This window comes from Lathyrus oleraceus, chromosome 2, assembly GCF_024323335.1.
Source record: "Lathyrus oleraceus cultivar Zhongwan6 chromosome 2, CAAS_Psat_ZW6_1.0, whole genome shotgun sequence".
Taxonomy (NCBI): Eukaryota; Viridiplantae; Streptophyta; class Magnoliopsida; order Fabales; family Fabaceae; genus Lathyrus; species Lathyrus oleraceus.
The window spans coordinates 326,684,836-326,706,505 of record NC_066580.1 but is presented as its reverse complement, the minus strand read 5'-3'; the positions used below and the strand labels follow the sequence as shown (position 1 = coordinate 326,706,505).

Below are 21,670 nucleotides of genomic sequence, written 5' to 3'. Positions count from 1 at the left end.
GGTCCTTGGCTTCTGCGGCACATGATTGAAAGAATAATGCCTAACCACAAATAACTTGTGTGACATTATTAATCCAACATGACCTCCACCAAGTGAATGGACTCGCAAGTCAACTGGATAAGGAATACTCCACCCCAGTCAACAAGACTATGCCATTCTCCTATCCTAGAGTGCACTCGAGTTCGGGTATAGAACTCATCTCACAGATCACCAAAGCAAACAGCAATTGTATATCAAGCAATTCAAACATTACAATCAATACAGTTATCCCAAATGGTACAAAAATATGTCATATAACAAATAACAATATAGCACAACAAGGGTGAAAAGTAGGCAATACAACCAGGGATCGGTGTTCCCCAGCAGAGTCGCCACTTTTCTGTAGCGGTGTATTCGTCGCTATATGATTTATTGGTTAAACCATAAGCAAAGCATACAATGAATTCGAGTCGCCACCGCACTTTTATTTATCCAAAGGACTGGCTAAAAAGCGAACAAAAGCCTAAGAAGTTTTACGCGTAGAAAACTAATAAAAAGATCAGAGAGTCTGGGTAAGGGGTAAATTACGCAATGGGAAGGTGTTAGGCACCCACTACGTCCTAGGTACTCCTAGGGAGCCCTTTTCACACTTGTTGTAAAAAATTGTTATTTGTTATGAAATATTTATTGTGCAAACATGATTGGGATGATGAGAAAAGAATATACAATTTTTATTATTTTTGTGTTCGAACGGATGAACCCGTTGCCTACGTACCTTCCATCAAAGGTAAGGATCAAAACGCCGTAGTTCGGCTAAAAGATTTCCAAAAAGTTAGTGGATTCAATTTTAAACACAAGCCCTAAGGTCTTACGTTATCCACGGGAGAAAACTCAACCTTATACAAACAACAAGTCCACCATGTGAGAAAAGCTTCAACTTGCTAGTGAGGGGTTAACCCTATAATAAGCAAGGAAGACTTACAATTCAATCAACTAAGGACAAATAGGTGAGATTGACATCAACCAACTAGGATAAATCAAACCTATGGCTAATGTATGAAAACTTAACAAGAATGGACGAAGCCACAAAACAATTGAATGAGTGAAGTTAATTGATTATGATTATTCACAAAAGGAAGGTCAAAGTATGATTAAGATTGATTCAAAAGAAGTATTATGAAATGGAGTTTGAAAAAAAAGTCAAGGACTTGGGTCCAGGTTTTTAATTTAAAAGCATGAAGATGTTTGCACAATATCTATCTCAAGTTTTGAAAGCAATGTGTGAAAAGGTTTAGGACAAAATGGATGAATGGGTGAAGATGGAGTGTAAAACTTCCTAGAAGGTTCACCTCTTGAAATCATATAGAAGATGACTCAAGTGTGTCCTTTGGAATAGGCAATGAGCAATAACAAACAAGCAAAAGAGGAAAGTCAACAAAAGCGGATACCGGATGCCAATCACTGGACTTATACCAATCTCCTAAAATAGAACCGGATATCAGAGGCCACTCTATGGACTTATACCAATCTCCTCAACAAAGAAATAAAAAGTGGATACCGGATGCCAATCTATCTGGGCTTATACCAATCTCCAACAACAACAAAATAAACACTTGGATGTCAGATGCCAATCTATCTGGGCTTACTCTAACCTCCAACATATGATCATAGGAAAACAAATGCCAAATTACACGGACTTACAATTGCATCCTCACATACAACAAACAAATGCATCAAACAAAGAGAAGATGAGTGGCCAATGAAATGGTCTTATACTCACTTCCATATCATAGGAACAATGGCCAATGAATGGTCTTACAATTGTCCTCAATGGGCAAACAACAAAGATATGTCACAAAGACAAATGAAATGATCATGCACTAATGAGCAATTAATGATGATAAATGTACAAAGCATGCAAGCAAACATGTGCATATGAAGTAAACAATCAATCAATCAAAGGCATTCAGCACACACTATAACCAAGCAATTAGGCTCATACAAAGGGTTAGGCATTGAAGCCAACTGGAATAGGGTTAATGGTGCTCTTAACCTTGACATTGAAAGCCAAGGTAAAGCAGATGAAAGGATATGAGGGGTGTGCCTCATGCTCTTATCCCTGGTCAGGGAGAGCTTTAAATATCAGAAGGTGTGGGAGTTCAGAAAGATGGAACTCTCTCCACAAGTTAGACTCGATAGATCTTGGGTTTTTACTCACTATGCATCAACACAAGTAGTGTGAGCAAGGTGAGTGACTCACAGAATAGTAGGAGATAGGTTACATATCTCTTGGATTCTACCAATTGCCTTATTTAAAGGACTTTTCCTGCTTGGGACAAAAGTAAACAAGCAAAAACATCGCCTCTTAAGGAGGACTTCAGACAGTTGTCTGGCCAAATAATAGGCCAGGTCTTCCAGACTACATGGAGTAAGGAAATTATACCTCAATGCAAATTGCTTATCAAGCAAAGCAAAGCAAAGTTCACAAGGAACTAATAGCAACTAATGTACCTGAAATCAGTCAAACACAATTAGTATACCAGACACAAAGTTAAAACAAACAGCATAAGCCAACAGACAACACAGTCAAGCATATGTGCAAAGCACAAGCTCATAACAAGTGAGCTAGGCAACCTACAAAACAAACAAGTTAGTTCATGATAAACAATCAAACTCATTCAACTTGTATTGGTCTCTTTGAAGCATTTGTTGCTTAACCTGAAAAACCAAGCTTAAACATGAGTGAGAAGACCACTAGGACAAGCCTAGGGTCAAAAGGAGATAAAAATCTAAAACAGCAAGTGAAAGATATCCAAAATCAAGTTCAAACAATTAAGAAACAAACCCAAGTGGTTTCACATTCATATCATTCATCATTATCATTTCACAAGCAAATTAGGTAAAAACATGCCATATAGAACCTCAAAGAAGTCAACAGAATGATTCAACTCAAAACCAATCATAAACATCTCAAAAACTTCTCAAATAAATCATGCTCAAACATCATCCATAACATTATAGGCATACCAAATTTAATCTCATTTGGATCAAGGGAAGTAGGTCAATGAAAATCAGAAAGTCAAAGCAAGTTCAAACCAACTCATACAAAGCATCAAAACATGCACCAACTTCAATAAATCATAAAACAGTGACAGCACATGATAAATGAATGGGACTAAAACCATGATAAACATTAAGATGTCTACAATTCACATGTAAAATTTCAAGTCCATCCAATAATGTATGAGGATTTCACAAATCAAATACAAACATGTATCACAAAAAGTCAACAAATGACCAAACAGGGGAGAAAATTCCAATCAAATAGGAAATGCGATCAATAATTCCAGAAAAATTCACATGTATTCTCAACATCCACAAGTATGTTCATGCAAAAATCCAAACCAATTTGAGTTCAATAAGCATGGTAATAAAAATCATGAAGTTGGACATGAATGGTGTGACACAAATTGTCACACCCCTGATCAAAAAATCATATCTCCACAACCAGCAATGATAAATTCACAAACACTACACTAAAATCACCATGAACATGTCTAGTTTAAGCACAAAAAATTTGGGAAGCATTGGATAATGTATCATCATTTCACAATCAATTTGGCAAGACATACATAAAATGGACAACATGAACAAACCCTAGCACATTTTAAAATCCACACGTGCAAAAAATCTGGAAAAAATATCATAAAAAACTAGAGGTCAAGAGGAGCAATCCACAAAAAATCCCACCAAAATTGGATTAAAAATGAAAGACTTATGATTTTTTGAAGTCAGCCATGCCAAATGAAATAAAAATTGCAAAATGGAATGATTTAATCAAATAATGAAACCGGGAATGGCAAACTTGTAATTTGGGAGTCATTTAAATGGAACGCTGCGTTCCAATTAGACTGCGTGTCACATGCTTATTGGTTCATGGCAATGGAATAGTGATTTTCATGCAAAACAAAAACCCACACAGCCAAACACGAGCAAGACAAAATCTGGGTTCAACATTTTAGGGTTTATAGCTACAGTGGTCGTGTTCATGAACATGAAGAGCAAACTTTCCAGATTTTGGCAACGAATACATCATTCAAACCAGCAAACAGCGTACATCAACATTACAACATCCATTTTCATTAATTCAAGTTATCATGAAAGAACCAAGCAAAAACATATTTGAATATCAAGCTTCATTTCAACATAACTTCTACAATACTCGACCATTTTCAATGATTTAAAGCTCATCATGTTCAGCATGGAAAGACCTTTCTAAAGCATAGCATGATTTTGAAAATGGTGTGATTCGAATTCTTACCAAATTTGAAGAGCAGTGATGATACAGTGATTATTTGGTTGTGTTGTGTAGAAACAAATGCTTCTTCAAGTTCCAGATGATGAATGAATGAAGGGTTTTAGCTTAACGACCTTTGAAAAAGCTCCAATCAAGATCTGCCATGTGAGAAGCTTCAATGCAACAGTGTTCTTCCTTTGCTTACAGTTGGAAAATGATGCTCACAAATGCTCCAAGAATGTTGGTAGGTGATGAAGCAACCAACAGGGCACGAGTTCCCTTGACAATTTTCAGAAAAAAGTTTCAAATGAAGAATTGAGTGTTTGAGAGAGAATGAGATTTTTTGATCTGGTTTGGTGAAGTGTGGCTAGGGCTTTTGCAGCAGAAAATGTCAAATATATACTCTGATTAGTATTGCTTAAGTTGGGTTAATTGAGTGGTAATGGAGATTAGCTTAAATGAAGTGTTTTGGTCATTTTACTAAAAACCAACCAAAAATGCATGGGGTGTATGTTAGTGCACGAAATTGGGCTTTAAACAACCTCCAAATATGATTTTTAGTCAAGTTCAATTGGTAGAAAGTGTAGCAAATGGCTATTTTGAAAGTCAACTTTTTTACCTTTCCTTTTTAATTCAAGTCAACTAAAAAATGCCATTTTGATTGGTTGATTTTTGGTGAATTGTGATGAAATATTTGGATAGAGCACATCAAATATGACTTGTAGCAAAAAACCTCACTCAATTTGGCCAAATGGTTTAGAAGATATGCCACTTTGAAGTTCAAAAATTTTTGAGAATGATTTGATCATAACTTGACAACCACACATGATAAATGAGTGTTCTTGGACTTTTTGAAAATGGGAGAACAAGATCTTCAACTTTCATGTTGGACAAAAATTCATTTGAAGCTTGTATGATGATGTAATTTTGGGGAGAAGAACTTTCCATTTTTGGCAAATTCCAATTACAGGTCAACTTTCTATTTTTGGAAATTTCTTGTTTGACTTCAAATTCTTCAATGTGGATGTTTGACATGTTATATGAGGCTTATATGGACATGAATGAGACCTCTCAAACCAATTCCCACCATCAAATCACTGATTAAATGCACAGTTGACCAAGGTTGACTTCAGTTGACTTTGCTAGGGTTTTGCTTGGCTGAACCATGTTCTGATGAATTCTAAGCCCCTACCACTTGATATCTTGATCCAAAATGATGTCACAACCCATATGAACTCTTGATGAATGATCATGGTGCCCAAATTCTTCAAGAATGGCCACCATCTATCTCAATGACTGACTTTGACTGATTTGACCTAATTTGCTTCATCTGCAAGTAACATGGTTAGATGACAATATTTTTGTACCTTTGGTTAATAGACAGATGAAAAGCAATGATATACAAATGCAAAACATGCTTGGTGATCAAGAACCACACTCACAAGATAACCCACCCACTAGGAGGGAAGCAAAGGTGCACAAAGATCCTTGAGGCAATGATATGGTATGATATGATGCCATGAGGGATCTTAGGGCCAAAATTAGGGTCTTACAAGTATCCAACTACTCTTGGCTGAAACTATTATATGATAATAAATGCGTTCAATTTCTCTTAGTTAAAGCAAAGCTATAAAATAAAATAATGTCCAACTACTCTTAGCTGAAACTATTGCATTCAACTGCTCTTTGTTGAAGCAAACTTTATAAAATAAAATAGTATCCAACTGCTATTGGCTGAAACTACTGCATTCAACTACCCTTGGTTGAAGCAAAACTGTGAAAATAAAATAGTATCGAGCCGCTCTTAGCTGAAACTATTGCATTCAAATGCTCTTGGTTGAAGCAAACTGCTGGGAAATAAACAAAAGACTTTCTTTGGGGAATAACTGCATATTCAGCTGCTCTCGGAACACAAAAGACTCCTCTGGGGAATAAGATGATCATGAAGACTTGTTAGGGATGAAAGATTAATACTAACCAAAAGGCTTATCATTACTCTCAACTATTGGACTAACAAGTCCAATCCAAGGCTTCTTCGGAGAGCATATCCGTATGGAACACTAACTCTGCCGGGGATTAACTGAAGTAAACTATTGGGGAATACAAGATACTATATAGGAAATAAACGCACAAGAGACTTGTTGGAGATAGACTGAGGATCATTCAGTAAATCCTATCTATTATGGAACTCTTGTCCATTAGACTCACTAGGGATATTGCTAGCTTGTAAAGAGATGTTCATCTTAGACAACTACTTCAAAGAGATTTGTTGAGGATAATGTTGTTAGGGATACCTTTCTTAAGGAATCATGCTGGTATGAAACTCGTTTGGGGAGTCCAAAGAGACCTCAAGTAATGAAAGCTCTACTTCAAGTGTGAAATCGACCCTAATTTTCCTTATGACAAATAGAAAGAATAAGAAACATGTGGGTCTTTCTAAGTTTGAAACTATTAATGACTTATCTTATCTTCAATTACAAAAACTTTTGAAGATCTTCATATATAGGCCTTAAATGCCTTTAACAAATTAGCTTCACATGAAAAAGTCTTTTTACACTTAGAAGCAAAAGTGTTAGAATCCGAAAGAAAGTTGGAAGCTATTAAGAGATCTATGATAGATATTCAAAGTGATAAGAATGAGGATGAAAAACCTTTTAGGTTTGGTTGTGAATATTGTCATGATTGGAAAAAAGAGATAAACGCTCTTCAAGTCAAATTGGACAAAGCCTTACAATCAAAGATTGCATTTGCTATTGATCCATCAAAGTGTGAAAAGTCTTTAAACTATTCATATAAGAAGCATAAATTTGTCAAAAAGGAGACCAATAGCAAAAGAACATCTCATCAAAACTTGTCTTGTCTCTATTGTTGCAAGAAAGGTCGTACCATTGAAAAATGTAAATTTAGAAAACTTTTGGTTCCTAAGGAGTTTTTCAATGGTTGCCCAAATGCAACCTTGATTTCACTTACTCTTAAGGACCCAATGAAAATTAGGTACCTATCTCCCTTGTTTTATTCTATAGGTTGAATGTCTTGAGTCTATAAAGAAGATATGGTTTCTCGATAATGGATGCTCAAGACATATGACGGGTGACATATCTCTATTCATTGACTTTGTGCCAAAGAAGAAGGGCTATGTTACTTATGGAGATAACAACACATGAGCTATACTTGGAAAAGGTAGTGTATGTAACCTCTCATCTCCTACTATCTCCGATGTTATGTTAGTTGAAGGTCTTAAACATAACTTACTTAGTATTAGTCAACTATGTGACAAGAGATTTAAATTTACTTTTACCAAAACTTGTTGCTTGTTTGAACATATTAAGAATAAGGATTGCATGTTTAAGGGCTTGGGGGTTAATAATACTTATATGCTTAACTTAGATAATGTATCCTTGGTTGGAACTAAGTATCTTTCTACCATGAGTGAAAACTCTTGGTTATGACATAAACGCCTAGCTCACATTAACTTTAATTTACTAAACAAAGTGACCTCAAAAGATTTAGTAATCTGTATACCAAAAATGAAATTTTCAAAAGATCATTTATGCGATGCATGCCAAATGGAGAAGCAAACGATAGTCTCATTTAAATCGAAAAACATTGTTTCCATATAGAGACCTCTTGAGCTTCTTTATATGGACCTATTTGGTCCCTCACGGACCAAGAGCATAGGTGGTAACTATTATGGTTTTGTGATTGTAGATGATTACTCAAGATTTTGTTGGGTCATATTTTTGTATAATAAAGATGAGACTTTGTCGACTTTCAAGCAATTCGCTAGATTATTCCAAAATAAAATGAATTTGAAAAATGTTGCTATCCGAAGTGATCCCGAAGGTGAGTTTGAAAATCATCTATTTGAGAAGTATTATGAAAAACACGGCATTGAGAATAACTTCTCTGCTCCTAGAACTCCACAACAAAATAGTGTTGTGGAGTGGAAAAATCATATTTTAAAAGAGTTGGCTAGGAATATGCTCAATGAAGGCAATCTACCTAAGTATTTTTGGGCCGATGCCATTAGCACGACATGTTATGTCTTGAATAAGATACTAATACGTCATATTCTAGACAAAACTCCCTATGAGTTACTTAAGGGTAGAAAACCTAATGTGTCACATCTTCATGTTTTTGGATGCAAATGTTTAATTTTGAATAATGGAAAGGATAATCTAGGTAAGTTTGATACGAAAGCCGATGAAATTATCTTCCTTTGATGAGTCTTACCCGAAAAATGTCAGAAAATGTGTTTCTTTCCATGATGTAGGTGTATTTTCACAAGATATTCTCAAGGAATCCGAACAAGGAATTGATCAGCCTAAATCGGTGGAACATGAGAAAGAAGAAGATAAAGATTGTGAAGAGGATAAGGTTGAAAGTCCAACTGTAGTGGACAGACTACCTTTGACTTGGAGAACATCCAAAGATCATCCTATCGACAACATTCTTGGAGACATCACAAAAGGTGTGACAACACACTCCAAGATAAATAATTTTTGTTATCACTTTGCATTCGTTTCACAAGTTGAACCTAAAAACGCTAAAGATGCATTACTCGACGAACATTGGCTCATGACCATGCAAGATGAATTAAACCAATTTAAAAGGAATGATGTTTTGGACCTTGTCCCTCATCCCAAATATCATCAAGTAATTGGCACTAGATGGGTTTTTAGAAACAAAATTGACGAAAACGGAGTGATAACTATGAATAAAGTTCGATTAGTGGCTCAAGGTATAACCAATAGGAGGCATTGACTATGAGGAGACTTATGATCCAGTTGCTTGCCTCAAGGCTATACACCTTCTACTAGCTTATGCGTGTTTCAAAGATTTCATGTTATTTCAAATGGACGTGAAAAGTGTGTTCCTTAATGCCTATATTAATGAGGAAGTGTATGTAGCCCAACCTCCCGGTTTTAAAAATCACGAGTACTCAAATCATGTTTACAAACTAAAACGAGCTTTGTATGACCTTAAATAAGCACCTAGGACTTGGTATGAGCAACTTAGTAAGTTTTGGATTGATCAAGGGTACTCTAGGAAAAAGGTAGATACTACATTTTTTATTAAGCATCAAGGAAAGTATACTCTTCTAGTTTAAATTTATGTCGATGTTTTTATTTTTGTATCCCCTAATATTCAACTTGTCAAAGAGTTTTCTAAGCTTATGCATGATAAATTTGAGATGAGTTTTATGTAAAGTTGAATTAGAATTTTGATATTTAAAATAATAAATTAGTGAGAGTAACCATCAAATTAGAATTAAAAAAAATAATTTATCAATTAAAATAAAAAATAATTAATTAGTAACATAAATAATAAAAATAAATAAATAAATATATAAATATATAAATAATAAATTACAAAATTACTTTCGATTTTGAAACCAGAGTGTGAAACTTTTATATATATATATATATATATATATATATATATATATATATATATATATATATATATATATATATATATATATATATATATATTATTGAAAAAAAAAACAAATCATTTTCATTTTTACAAGAAAACAAATTTAGATAAAACAAACCATAAATAAACCAGAGGAACCAAAACCCACAAACCCTTAAAGACACACTATGCTATGCTATGCTCTTTAATCCGTTTGCGCCGTAACTCTTCTTCAACCTCATTCCTTCCTCACCTCAGCAACCGTTTCTATTCACCTTCCACCACCGCCGCCATGGTTGCTCACGCTAAGGACGAATCCTACCTAAACGCAACCATCCCAAAGCGCATCAGTTTATTCGAGGCGATTCAGGCGGAGCAAAAGACTCGCCGGCTATCACTGTCACCGGATCCGATTAAGGTAACACTCCCCGACGGAAAAGTGAAGGAAGGAAAGAAATGGCAAACAACTCCGTTCGATGTGGCTCGTGAAATCTCTAAGAATTTAGCGAATAATGCTCTTATTTCTAAGGTCAATGGTGTCCTGTGGGATATGAATCGTCCTCTTGAAGAGGATTCGTTACTTCAGATATTTAAGTTTGATGATGATGAAGGACGTGACACTTTTTGGCATTCTAGTGCTCACATTCTTGGCCAGGTTGTGTTTCAATAGTTTTTTTATTGCTTCAATTTCAATTCAATTGAGATTAATTGTATTAAAAATGGTGATGGTGTTTTTGTGTGTGTAGTCTCTTGAAACGGAATATGGATGCAAGCTTTGCATTGGGCCTTGTACTACCCGAGGAGAGGTGTGTGTACATTGTTTGTTCTTTTTGTTGATGTTTTGTATGGGAGGATTTTTGAATGACAAGTTGGTTATGTTTAGGGTTTCTATTATGACGCTCATTATGGTGACTTGGGTTTGAATGATGATCATTTTAAACAAATTGAAGCTGGAGCATTGAAGGCTGTTGCGGTAGTTTTTCTCATCCTTATCCTGCATTGTATGTTTTGTTTTATTTCATTTATATTTAATGTTTAGTCTAATGTTCTAAAAATGAAATGAAGTTCATTACTGGAAAACGGCCGTGACAAAATGTTATCCGTATTCATTGTTTTTATGATGTAAAAGAAATTGTGGTTAATTCACACTGCAACGACCATAATCAGTATCGCAATTGCTACTGTTATTTAAAAAACCTTGGTTGAGACCTCCACTTTAGAGTTCAATGTGTTGAATTGTCTAGTTTTTAAAACATTGGTTCATAAAAACATTGTTTTTATGATGTAAAAGAAATTGTGGTTAATTCACACTACCACGACCATAATCAGTATCGCAATTGCGACTGTTATTTAAAAAACCTTGGTTGAGACCTCCACTTTAGAGTTCAACGTGTTGAATTGTCTAGTTTTTAAAACATTGGTTTAGTCCTGCCAGCTTCTTTAGCTGCTGCTTTGCTATTGGGATTGTTTATAGTTACAGTGATTAACATTTAATTTAATACTTTTCCCCCTTTTTATGTTCCTCTGTCCTTGAAGCCTGGAGTTTTAGTGTTATGGCAGGACCTTCATAGTTGAGCATTGGGGGAATTAAGTGTCACGTTGTCTTTCAAATTTTAGCGTCTTTGCATATATTTCTTATTCTTGAAGTATGTGTTCACCAACATGTTGAAAAATTTGTAAAATGAGTTTTTATTTGATTTGTTAATCAAATCATGGGTTAGGAAGGAATGTTAAAACAAGTAAGGATCTCTATACACTGTCTAAACAAGTAATTTTACCTGCAAACTCACTTTAGAGTAACCTAAATCTTGTATGATTATTTTAAAGACCCATGGATGTCATCGCTTTTGTTTGACAATTCGTATATGATTTGGTGGCAACTTATTTTATTTTAAATTTACTTCGATATAGATAGACTGTTCCAACCTTACTAAATATTTTAATTGATGAAACAAAATCAAATGAATTCCATATGTAACCTTTATTTCTCAAAATCTAAATCTGGATCTCATTTTCATAATGGGCCCCAAATGTATAAGATGACTTCAATAGCAAATCAAATCATTTCATCTTTTTGAAGTTTCCAAACACTATGCAAGATGTTATAATATCCCCTTTAATCTAGAAATTTTGGTCCAGTTGTCATTTCCATTTTTTTCATCTCCCAACTCGTGTGTTCAAAATCAAAACAATGAACTCAGAATTCATGGATGTTAATGTTCATTCTTACAAATAGAACATTTTTTATGTTAGTAATAAATGTGATGGATGATAATGGTTATATTTGCAGGAAAAACAACCCTTTGAGCGTATTGAAGTGACACGCGACCAGGCACTTGAGATATTTTCTGATAATAAGTTTAAGGCAAGTACACTTACACTCTTGTTTCTGATATTAGTTTTCTTATCTTTTCTACCTGGTAATCATATTAACATGTACTATATTCCATATTTTTGTTCACCATTTGGTGCCTTGGCTGTGTGGCAATTGTTATCAGGTTGAAATTATCAATGATTTGCCCGCTGACAAGACAATAACAGTGTACAGATGTGGACCCCTAATTGATTTGTGTCGAGGACCGCATATTCCTAATACATCCTTTGTCAAAGCAATTGCATGTTTGAAGGTATGTATTAAATATGTCTTATGGAACCATTTATAATTGAGTTTTGTTTATCCAAAAAATCATATCCACGCAAACACTTCGGTTTTTGGTTTTGCAATTCTAGGCTTCGTCAGCATATTGGAGGGGAGACAAAGATAGAGAAAGTTTACAAAGAGTTTATGGCATATCTTATCCTGATCAGAAGAGCTTAAAGGTGATTTCAATTCATACGTTATTTCTCTAGTAAACCATCTAGCTATGCCAAATCACAGACTGAGCCGTGACAGACTGAGTGTTTAGTTGAATAACCTGTTAAGAATAAGAAAATACCCAATTGTTGATAGCAGTGTGCTATAGCTTTATCCGTGCCTTAGATTCTCTGCCCTGTGTAACTGGTATTTTTGAATAATGTTTGGATTGTGCTGCCATATGCACTATGCTTATGTAATGCTATGTTAATTTCTATGGTGTTAATCCCAGATAGCGTCATGTAGCACCCACCCCCTAAAATGCTATAGCGGATAACGGGACAGGCGCTACTGCAAATTAAACATAAATGCTCAAAAATAGAAAATACACAAAATTAGGTAGACCCTCATATTTACTAGTTAAAGAACATAAAGTATATAGCAATAAAACTTAAACAAAGAAGAAAAACATAGCTGAGCTGAACCAAAAATAGGAGGAACATAGCAATTGTTTGTGAGCAAGCATTTAACGGAATCAAGAACAAAATTGTACTCTTACAAGAGTTCGAATTGGTACTTTATACCCTTAAAAAATACAAGGGTTTAGATGAAAAGCTTTGAGGAATTTCCCCCCAAAACCCTAATAGCGGTTGCGATAGAAGTTTGAGCCACAAATAGCAGCCGCAACACCCGCTATTGCTGAACCTTACTGCCCCTATGCTATTACGCTGTATTGCGCTATTGACACAATAGGTTCAATCATATCTAATATACAACTTTTGGATGTAGTATGTGCCATTTTCCTAGTAACTTTGCTGCTAGGTCATATGTGATGGCCATTTGAGTTATCTATTGTCCAAAGTGACCATTTCTAGATATTAAGTATTCACCCTTTTTATAAAGCTCTAGAGTAAACAAATTTAGCTGGTCCTTTAGATATTCCAGCCAGACTTTTTTACTGGCCAAACTGGACTTCTATTGGTGAACTGGCCAAGCTGTGGGAACAACTCGAGCTCTGGGTAGTTGAACTAGTCGAAGTCTTCTTTATTTGAAAAAAATGCCTACTCAATTACTGTATGCTATTATGTACAAGTATATTATTATCTTGTATACTAACTATATCTGTAGGATGTTATAAATTGATTTTGATGTGCTTTCATTAGAAAAGACCACAATTTTTTTAATGGCTTCCATGTATCTAAAAAATAAATTACATTTCACATTGTTTTAAATATTTTTACACGCAAACATTTGCTAAATAATATCATGTTTAAGTATTATGATTTTGTCATTTTTCGAAATAATTTACAACTCTGACAATATTCATTATAGTCTGTGTTGTGATGTCTGAAGTGTCAATGAGTTAAATGCTCAGGATCCAAGAAACCTTGACACCACGTATCCACCCAAAATCTTAAGGCAATGGGGTATGAGTCACCTCCTCTTATATACTCAACATTTCCTCAATTTCTAACCCGATGCGAGGCTTAACCACTCACACTTGAATCCAACAATCTCCCCCACAAGTGATTCACCCGCATCACTAGCCTTGATTCATACTAGGAATCCACTTCCGCTCCCCCACCGAGCCTAAGGATGACTCTGATACCACTCTAATACTGATAGTACCAGGAGTAATATATATGACTTTATTGTGTATTTTTTATATTTATAATATAGAAAATGTTAATCAGAGCTCTAAGGGTACTCTTTAAGAATCTAAAATAGTAAGTTTTTATTAAAAATTGTGTATTCAATACATTGGAAATTGAAATATTTAATTGTTTGAATAAATAACTTATTTACTTAGAATCCTTAAAGAAATGATATGTAACATTAAATTCAGACGCTGGTAATATATATCAATTAACTGGTAATAAGATATACAAAAATGTCAGATGCTGTTACGACCTGGTTTGATTTTAATATTTCAAACCTCTTCCTTGTTATTCAAAGACCTGCTTGCTTTTTCAGACATTGGAGTTAACAGCTATTAAGTAACATGTTGCTCCATTATTCTTCAATGTGAAACTGGACAATTTCCTTATTGTATTTTATGAATCTATGTAGTCAAGTAATTGGGTTGTGGTTTGTGGCCATCCATATGGTTGTTTATGATTTTATGATTTGATTATGTTTCTTTTTCTCTCTCCTTATTTCAGGAATATTTGCATCGGCTTGAAGAGGCTAAAAAGTACGATCATAGGATTTTGGGGGTGAAACAAGAGCTTATTCTTCATCATGAGTGGAGGTATAATGGGTTCATTCTTGTCTGATTTCAGAATTTAGTTAGTTTTTCTTACTGCTGTCTCTTGGTCTGACTCTGTCCTGTTTATGTTAGTCCGGGAAGCTGGTTTTTTCTTCCACACGGTGCTCGCGTCTACAACAAACTCATGAACTTCATTCGAAATCAGTACAGAGACAGGGGCTATCAAGAGGTAAAGTTCATTATAGAAGTTTCGTGATATGACTAAAAGCAATCTTTTTGCAAGTGCTTACTACAACTTGGATGGAGTCATCAGGTTATATCACCAAATATCTATAACATGGAGCTGTGGAAGGCATCTGGTCATGCAGAAAAGTATAAAGATGATATGTTTGTTTTAGAGGTATAGATTTTTTTTTTTGCTTGCATGTATTTTTCTATAAGAGAGTGTTGGGCAAAGTGTCTTTTTATCTTGCTAGATGAATCATATTTGTGGTCAAGTAATTTATCGCTCTTGTACTAATTACTTTTATGAATCTGTTTGTGGGATGAGAGCTAAGTTTCTTTTTTTCTGTCATTTTGGAATTAGGAGCTAATTGCTCTAGATTGAGGGATTAGTCCTTTTGGTGTGCTGCATTTTTTAACCTAGGACAACTCCTTCTGTTAGAGGGGGTTGGTAGAACAGAGAAAAGTGGAACAGAAAATATGAGTGATATTGCTAAAATATCAAGAAAAGAGAGCAAACTCTCATACAAGATAACGATAACCGTAGCAGTAGAATGGTATTTAGAGAAGAAGAGAGTTTCTCTTAACCACACAGGTTCTTATATAATACTCAACCAACACACTCGAACTCCCCCATATCATTACATCGTAATATTCTAACTAACAGCAGAGGTGGCAGCAGCTCCTTTCAGCAATACCCTTGACTATCTCTCCCATCTCATTTTTGTTACGCTCATAAACTTTCCAAACCCCAGGCCTATTTTGATTATGGCCCACAAGGACATTTCCATTAGATCTAACAACAGAGTCTATGCTCAGGACTCTATCAGGTCTCTTTTAATTAGTAGGTAATAATTTACAGTTCCATTCACTTTTGAATCTACCAGCTTGTGTGCCTAACTGTAAATTCGTCCGAGCTTATTGAGTGCCATTTGTGCTAAAAATATTTCAGCTGGTTGGTTGTTTAGTTTTATTGTCTTTATTTTTTCCTTATCTCTTCATTGTTCTTGCTTGCCTTGTTACTTTTGGGCATCTATTTGTAGATAATTTTTAAGAGTGAAATGGAGAAGTCTTAGTATGATAACTTTTTGAAGAATTTTTCTACAAAACCTTCATAAGAGGTTGTTTATTTTGAACACAATCAATTTATCTAACCAAATTATAAATATTGTGTGTTTTAGGTTGACAAACAAGAGTTTGGATTGAAACCAATGAATTGCCCAGGACACTGCTTGATGTTTAAACACAGAGTTCGTTCATATAGAGGTAATTTCCATTTGCATAAACATATGTTTTTAAATGACATCTTTTATATCTATACTCATGGTGGCCAAGCTAGTCCAGAATTTATTGTTGAAATCAGTATAATGCATCTGTTTGGGCCACTTGGTTAGTGGATTAACATTTATTTGAATACGCCTAAATTGAGTAATACATGTCCAGTGTTATTTTATATGGTCTCATCTTTCCTCTTGCTTACATATTCACATATAGCTCAAGGAAGTGATTTATTAATAAGCTGTATTTTTCCTTATAAAATCATTTTGGCATAAAGAGCACGATTTTTTCAATCATGTCCAAAAATTGAACAGGAAATAGACTAAAAATTATAATTTTGCTGTGATGGGAGGTAGAGATAATTTAGTTTCCATTTTTGTTCTTGAATGACTATAGTTTGAATTTTTTTAGGTAGAGCTCATATTTTTCTATAAAATATTATCTCACAACACTGTTATGGTTTTGCAGAACTTCCTCTTCGTTTTGCTGATTTTGGGGTTTTGCATCGAAATGAGGCCAGTGGTGCCCTAAGTGGATTAACGCGTGTTAGGAGATTTCAGCAGGTAAATCTTTATCCTGTACTATACATACAAGGATAACAAAATAAAAGTTTTGGCGGAACTATGGATGGGATCAGTTTTCTTTGTTTTATCTTGATTACATTTATAGTTGGCTTCTGCTGTGACCTGTGGAGCACCCCATTGGATGTTCACCAATACATCTGTAAAATGACCTGCAATAAAGGTGTCGGTTATTGTGTATAGACATTTTAAAAATGCGACATCAATGTAGAGTCCCTCCCTAATTGTTTTAAAATTGAAAAAAGGTTGAGTGTTTTTAAAATGGCATCTCAGGCTTGGAATGCCCAGAATGCAGATCCTCAACATTGGTGGTGGCTTTTGCTTTTGACCTTCAATTTAGTGCAGCTGCTTTGAAGGTAAGACCACAATTCAAACTCACGTTGGGGAGTGGAGAAGGTCTCATGGCTGTATTGTAGGCAAGCCGGGTCATTGCTTTGGAGAAATGACATCACCTTGGTCACCATGGTTATTTGTTAAGTGTGTGAGGGGTGAGGTGAGAGGGAGTACTGGATCGAAAAATGGGATATCAATCTCTTTGATTGCATCATACTCCCTTTGGAATGAAATACCAGTAAAAAGCATAGTTGAAGGTTGATGTATTTTTTTGCATATATTTCATTCCGGAGGGAGTATTTGATATTGCCACCATCACATGCACCCTGTTCAGTCTGTCAGTTGCACTTCAAAACATGAGAGTTCTATTAATGGGACCCCAAAACTAGCCTTTCCACCGTGTTTGGATCCACTTGTGGTTCCTTAGATGCGGTTCTCAGTAATAACCAGCTCCATGTACTGCAATTGAGGCTTGGCTTGCAGTCCCAAACACGGGTGCTCACCACATCTTCTACACAAGATTTGGAGAGGTGAATAGGTGGGGGAAAGGTGTGTGTGGAACCGGAGATTTAATTTGAGGAGGAGTCAATTGCAAGAAATCAAATTATGTCTCAGCACAGTTTTATTGTTAATCAAATCAAACTGTTGATTTAATTATTAATTTACCCAATGGTGGATATTTATGCTTCACATGTAAATCACGTAGGAGGTGTTTCACATTGATACCACATTCATATGTAAGTTAGGGTACCCAGCGAATTCTTTCAATTTTGTGGGCTTGCACACAGACACCGTGAATACTAGGAAATACAAAAATCTCCTATGGGAATTCAAACTACAGTTGTGTCTTGATAATTAAATGTTGCAACTTGGTGCAGAAACAATGCTAAAAGGTGTATTGGAAATGTTTAGATTTTTTAAACAAACTGGGGATTATGGATTCCAGTGTTGAAAATTACATATACACACAGATATATATAGTACAATGATTTGCCAATCTAACACACGTGATTGTATTCATGGTGTGAATGGCATTCACTCCAGTCCTTATCTCCTCCATCCCTACCACCAAGCCAAGCCACTCTTATATTCCCTGTGTGGATGTGAGTTATAGAGTAGATAAATTATCAAATTTTCTTTTCCCATGATTATTTTCATTTATCTAAAGGTATGGTACAATTACAGCAGGGGGAACATTGGAAGCTATTGACTGATTATCACCTTGTCTTTAACTTCTATTTTCTATACTATTAGAAGTTCTGTATTGTTTATGCCCTTTACTTTGTGTGTTGGACAGGATGATGCACATATTTTCTGCAGGGAGTCCCAGGTGCGTTGAACGTAAATTCATGTATATAATTTTTTATAATATCTTTTAAGCTGAAGCTGAAATTATTGTATCAATTCATTTTACAGGTTAAAGATGAAGTCAGAAAAGGCTTGGACTTTATTGATTATGTCTATCAAATATTTGGTTTCACATATGAACTGAAACTTTCAACGGTATGCGTTTGCTCTTTATTATTTTCGGTGTCCATCACTTAGCATTGATGCTCATATGAAGGAGGAAATTAATTTTTCCTTCTTTATTTTGGTTTACTGCTAAGGGTTAAGTTTTTTTTCTTGCCAATATATGCGTGTATGGCTTGCCTTTAAAAAAAAGCTTGTATTGCCCTTTCATGGATCCTAATTTAACTTTGGACGGTAAATGAGGGTGATATAAGGGTAGTGATAGAGAAATAAGAGATGCTCCTTATATAGGAAAAGTAGTAAGCAAATAGTTTCGGGGCTAGAGATCATTGATCATTCATGCTTGGGAGCTTTTGCTCTAGTTGTTTTCTTCTCTTTTGATCAATAATGCAAACCTGCATATTTGCCGATAGTGATTGCTGTCACTATTGGCAGTTTTGGGAATATTGATCATTATCTAGCTTCGTAGCTTCTGCTCTTGTTATTTTCTTTTCTTCTGATACATGATATAGTAGTACATGATAAGCTTGGTAGCCTCTTCTGTTAGTAATTGGATTAATCTATTTAATGACTCAGTTATTTATTTTGCCTTGCCTGTGTTAAATACTCGAGTAGAGGCCAGAGAATAAGCTTGGAGATGATGAAACATGGGACAGGGCTGAAAGTGCTCTCAAGGAGGCTTTGGATGAGTTTGGCAAGCCATGGCAGGTAATTCTAGAAGTCTTTAATATATTGTATAAGATATGATGTATGCTTTTCAAGTTTTGAATTCAACTATAGGTTTGCTTGATACTATTTTTTATTTTCTCATGACTCATACATCCTTTTTATTTTATTTCTGTATATCTGTTTTATTACTTTCAATGTAATGCATCATTTGTTACCTTCAATTATGTGCTTATAGTCTGAGTAAAACTATGCAGTTGAATGAAGGGGATGGTGCATTCTATGGACCAAAGATAGATATCAGTGTATCTGATGCACTGAGTAGGAAATTCCAGTGTGCAACTCTACAGGTTTACACTGTTTGGCTTGACTTGCATTCACATGGTTCAGTTAATTTTTTTTACTGACTATTGGATAAACTGGCTCTTTGCAGCTTGACTTTCAGCTTCCTGATCGTTTTAAGTTGGAATTCTCAGCTGAGGATGAAGCCAAAATTGAGAGGCCTGTTATGATACACAGAGCCATTCTAGGATCGGTTGAACGCATGTTTGCTATACTTTTAGAGCACTTCAAGGGTAAATGGCCCTTCTGGCTCAGTCCTCGTCAAGCAATTTTGTGCCCGGTTTCTGAGAAATCACAAGCTTATGCTCTGAAGGTACACAGCTCTGTTTCCTGACTTCAATCTGTTGTATATTTGTTGAAGTCATATGATAACAGTTAGACGGGCGATGGTGTGTAGTCCATATCATTGGATAACACTTTTAATCCCTTGGAGGGTAAATTTTGTGGTATCATATGTCATTTTTCATGCTTTTTAAATCGTGGTCTGCTACTCCGTGCAGCTGATACAATTGCATCAAATCCTTGAACCAATTTGTGTATTTTGAATCTGCGACAAGCCTTTTTAGATATACTTTTCATGTGATAGCTTCTTCATGAAGTTTGAGCAATCTTCCTTGAATAGTTCTATTACCTAACTTTGTTATTGTTCTAATTCTATTTTTGTTGGATACTAATATTTTGACCTGAAAAATCAGGTTCTGATTATTTTTGTAACATTTTTGTGCTGTAATTTTCTAGGTACGAGATCAGATCCACCAAGCAGGATATCATGTAGATGCTGATACAACTGATAGGAAGATTCAGAAGAAGGTATCACATACCTTTAGAACCAATACATTTTTATTTAGTACTTCATGCTATTCATTCAAGGGAAAATTTGTCAGTTAATAATGTTCAAATATTCTGCTAGTGTTGAAACTAGGCTTTGCCAAAGTGAGTTTTATATTGAGTAGTGTTTTCCCCCCTTTGTGTTCTGTTGCTTATAGTCACTATTTAGTGTTTTTCCCCCTTTGCGATGCAGCATTTCTCTATTTTGAATTTGTAAAAAGGCCCCGTTCAAGTGCCAATTTAAAAGTTCTATTTTATTTTAGAAAGTTTTTATTATTCTAAGGTTTAAAGAAAGAACTATATTAACAAGTTGTCATTCTATAGATACGAGAAGCACAGTTAGCACAGTACAACTACATCTTGGTTGTTGGGGAAGAGGAGGCTAATTCAGGACAGGTTCTTCCTATTTCCACTATCTGATTTAATAGAATGGTTTCAATTTTTACTCTGCTAGTTTTGTTCCCAAAACCTCCAATCAACCTCTACCATTTCCTTTCTATTGTGTTTGTCCTATGGTTTATGATTTAATCAGTGCTGTATAGTACAAGACGAGTCGTCTTACTCTGTATAGGAAGCTAAGAGTTGTTTCATTGTTCCAGGTGAGTGTACGAGTCAGGGATAAGGCAGACCATAGCGTTATGAGCATTGAGAATCTGCTCAAACACTTCAATGACGAGGTTGCAGCTTTCCACTGATAATTTGTTTGTGAAAACTGATAAAGAAGTTTATACCCCCAATTTGCAGGTGTACACAGAATATGTGTGCATTATTTACATATCAACCTGAAAATGGAGTCTAATCTTAGACATGATTTTGAAGTTTAATGTATTTTCATTACTGTCATGATGGATGTGATTCGAATCTTACCTGGAGTGTACTCGCCTAGGTTCGTATATTCTAAGAACTATAGAGGAGAATGTTACCAATGTTTGTAATATACTCTGAGGCATTTTTGAGCACATTTTTTTGTTGACTTGTTTGTTGAAAAGGCAATTTAGACTCCCATCCCTTATATATTTAGAGACTAATTAAAATTTTCAAACTTTAATAATTTGTCCAAAATATCTATAATAATGACCAAAAGTTATAATAATAGAGAAAAGCGAGTCTAATGCATTTTAGTATAGTTCCGAGCTTATGAGAGAAACCGCAAAATAACATATTTTCCACGTATGTTCTGTCCTGTGATATTATGATTGTAAGTATACTTATTTCCAACTTCCAAGAAAGATGATTCTTCCAAAAAATAGAAA

The 21,670-nt window shown here is 35.0% G+C and overlaps 1 protein-coding gene across 2 annotated transcripts in view; it reads left to right on the top strand.

The window, feature by feature from the left end:
- Positions 1–9,793: 9,793 nt before the first annotated feature.
- LOC127119343 (threonine--tRNA ligase, mitochondrial 1) overlaps positions 9,794–21,670 on the top strand; it is a 33,559-nt gene continuing 21,682 nt past the window's right edge. The window contains exons 1-19 of one of the 2 annotated variants that reach the window (XM_051049567.1): positions 9,794–10,349; positions 10,441–10,500; positions 10,578–10,667; positions 11,985–12,059; positions 12,193–12,321; positions 12,425–12,514; positions 14,651–14,739; positions 14,830–14,926; positions 15,011–15,097; positions 16,101–16,185; positions 16,666–16,760; positions 18,409–18,441; positions 18,528–18,614; positions 19,197–19,289; positions 19,505–19,597; positions 19,681–19,902; positions 20,328–20,399; positions 20,742–20,813; positions 21,017–21,138. In XM_051049567.1, the coding sequence (XP_050905524.1) occupies positions 9,888–10,349; positions 10,441–10,500; positions 10,578–10,667; positions 11,985–12,059; positions 12,193–12,321; positions 12,425–12,514; positions 14,651–14,739; positions 14,830–14,926; positions 15,011–15,097; positions 16,101–16,185; positions 16,666–16,760; positions 18,409–18,441; positions 18,528–18,614; positions 19,197–19,289; positions 19,505–19,597; positions 19,681–19,902; positions 20,328–20,399; positions 20,742–20,813; positions 21,017–21,112 (2,127 nt within the window). In that variant the 5' untranslated portion in view covers positions 9,794–9,887 and the 3' untranslated portion in view covers positions 21,113–21,138. Of the gene's footprint in view, positions 10,350–10,440; positions 10,501–10,577; positions 10,668–11,984; positions 12,060–12,192; positions 12,322–12,424; positions 12,515–14,650; positions 14,740–14,829; positions 14,927–15,010; positions 15,098–16,100; positions 16,186–16,665; positions 16,761–18,408; positions 18,442–18,527; positions 18,615–19,196; positions 19,290–19,504; positions 19,598–19,680; positions 19,903–20,327; positions 20,400–20,741; positions 20,814–21,016; positions 21,432–21,670 lie in introns of those variants that run through there. The other variant, XM_051049566.1, reaches the window with a different exon arrangement.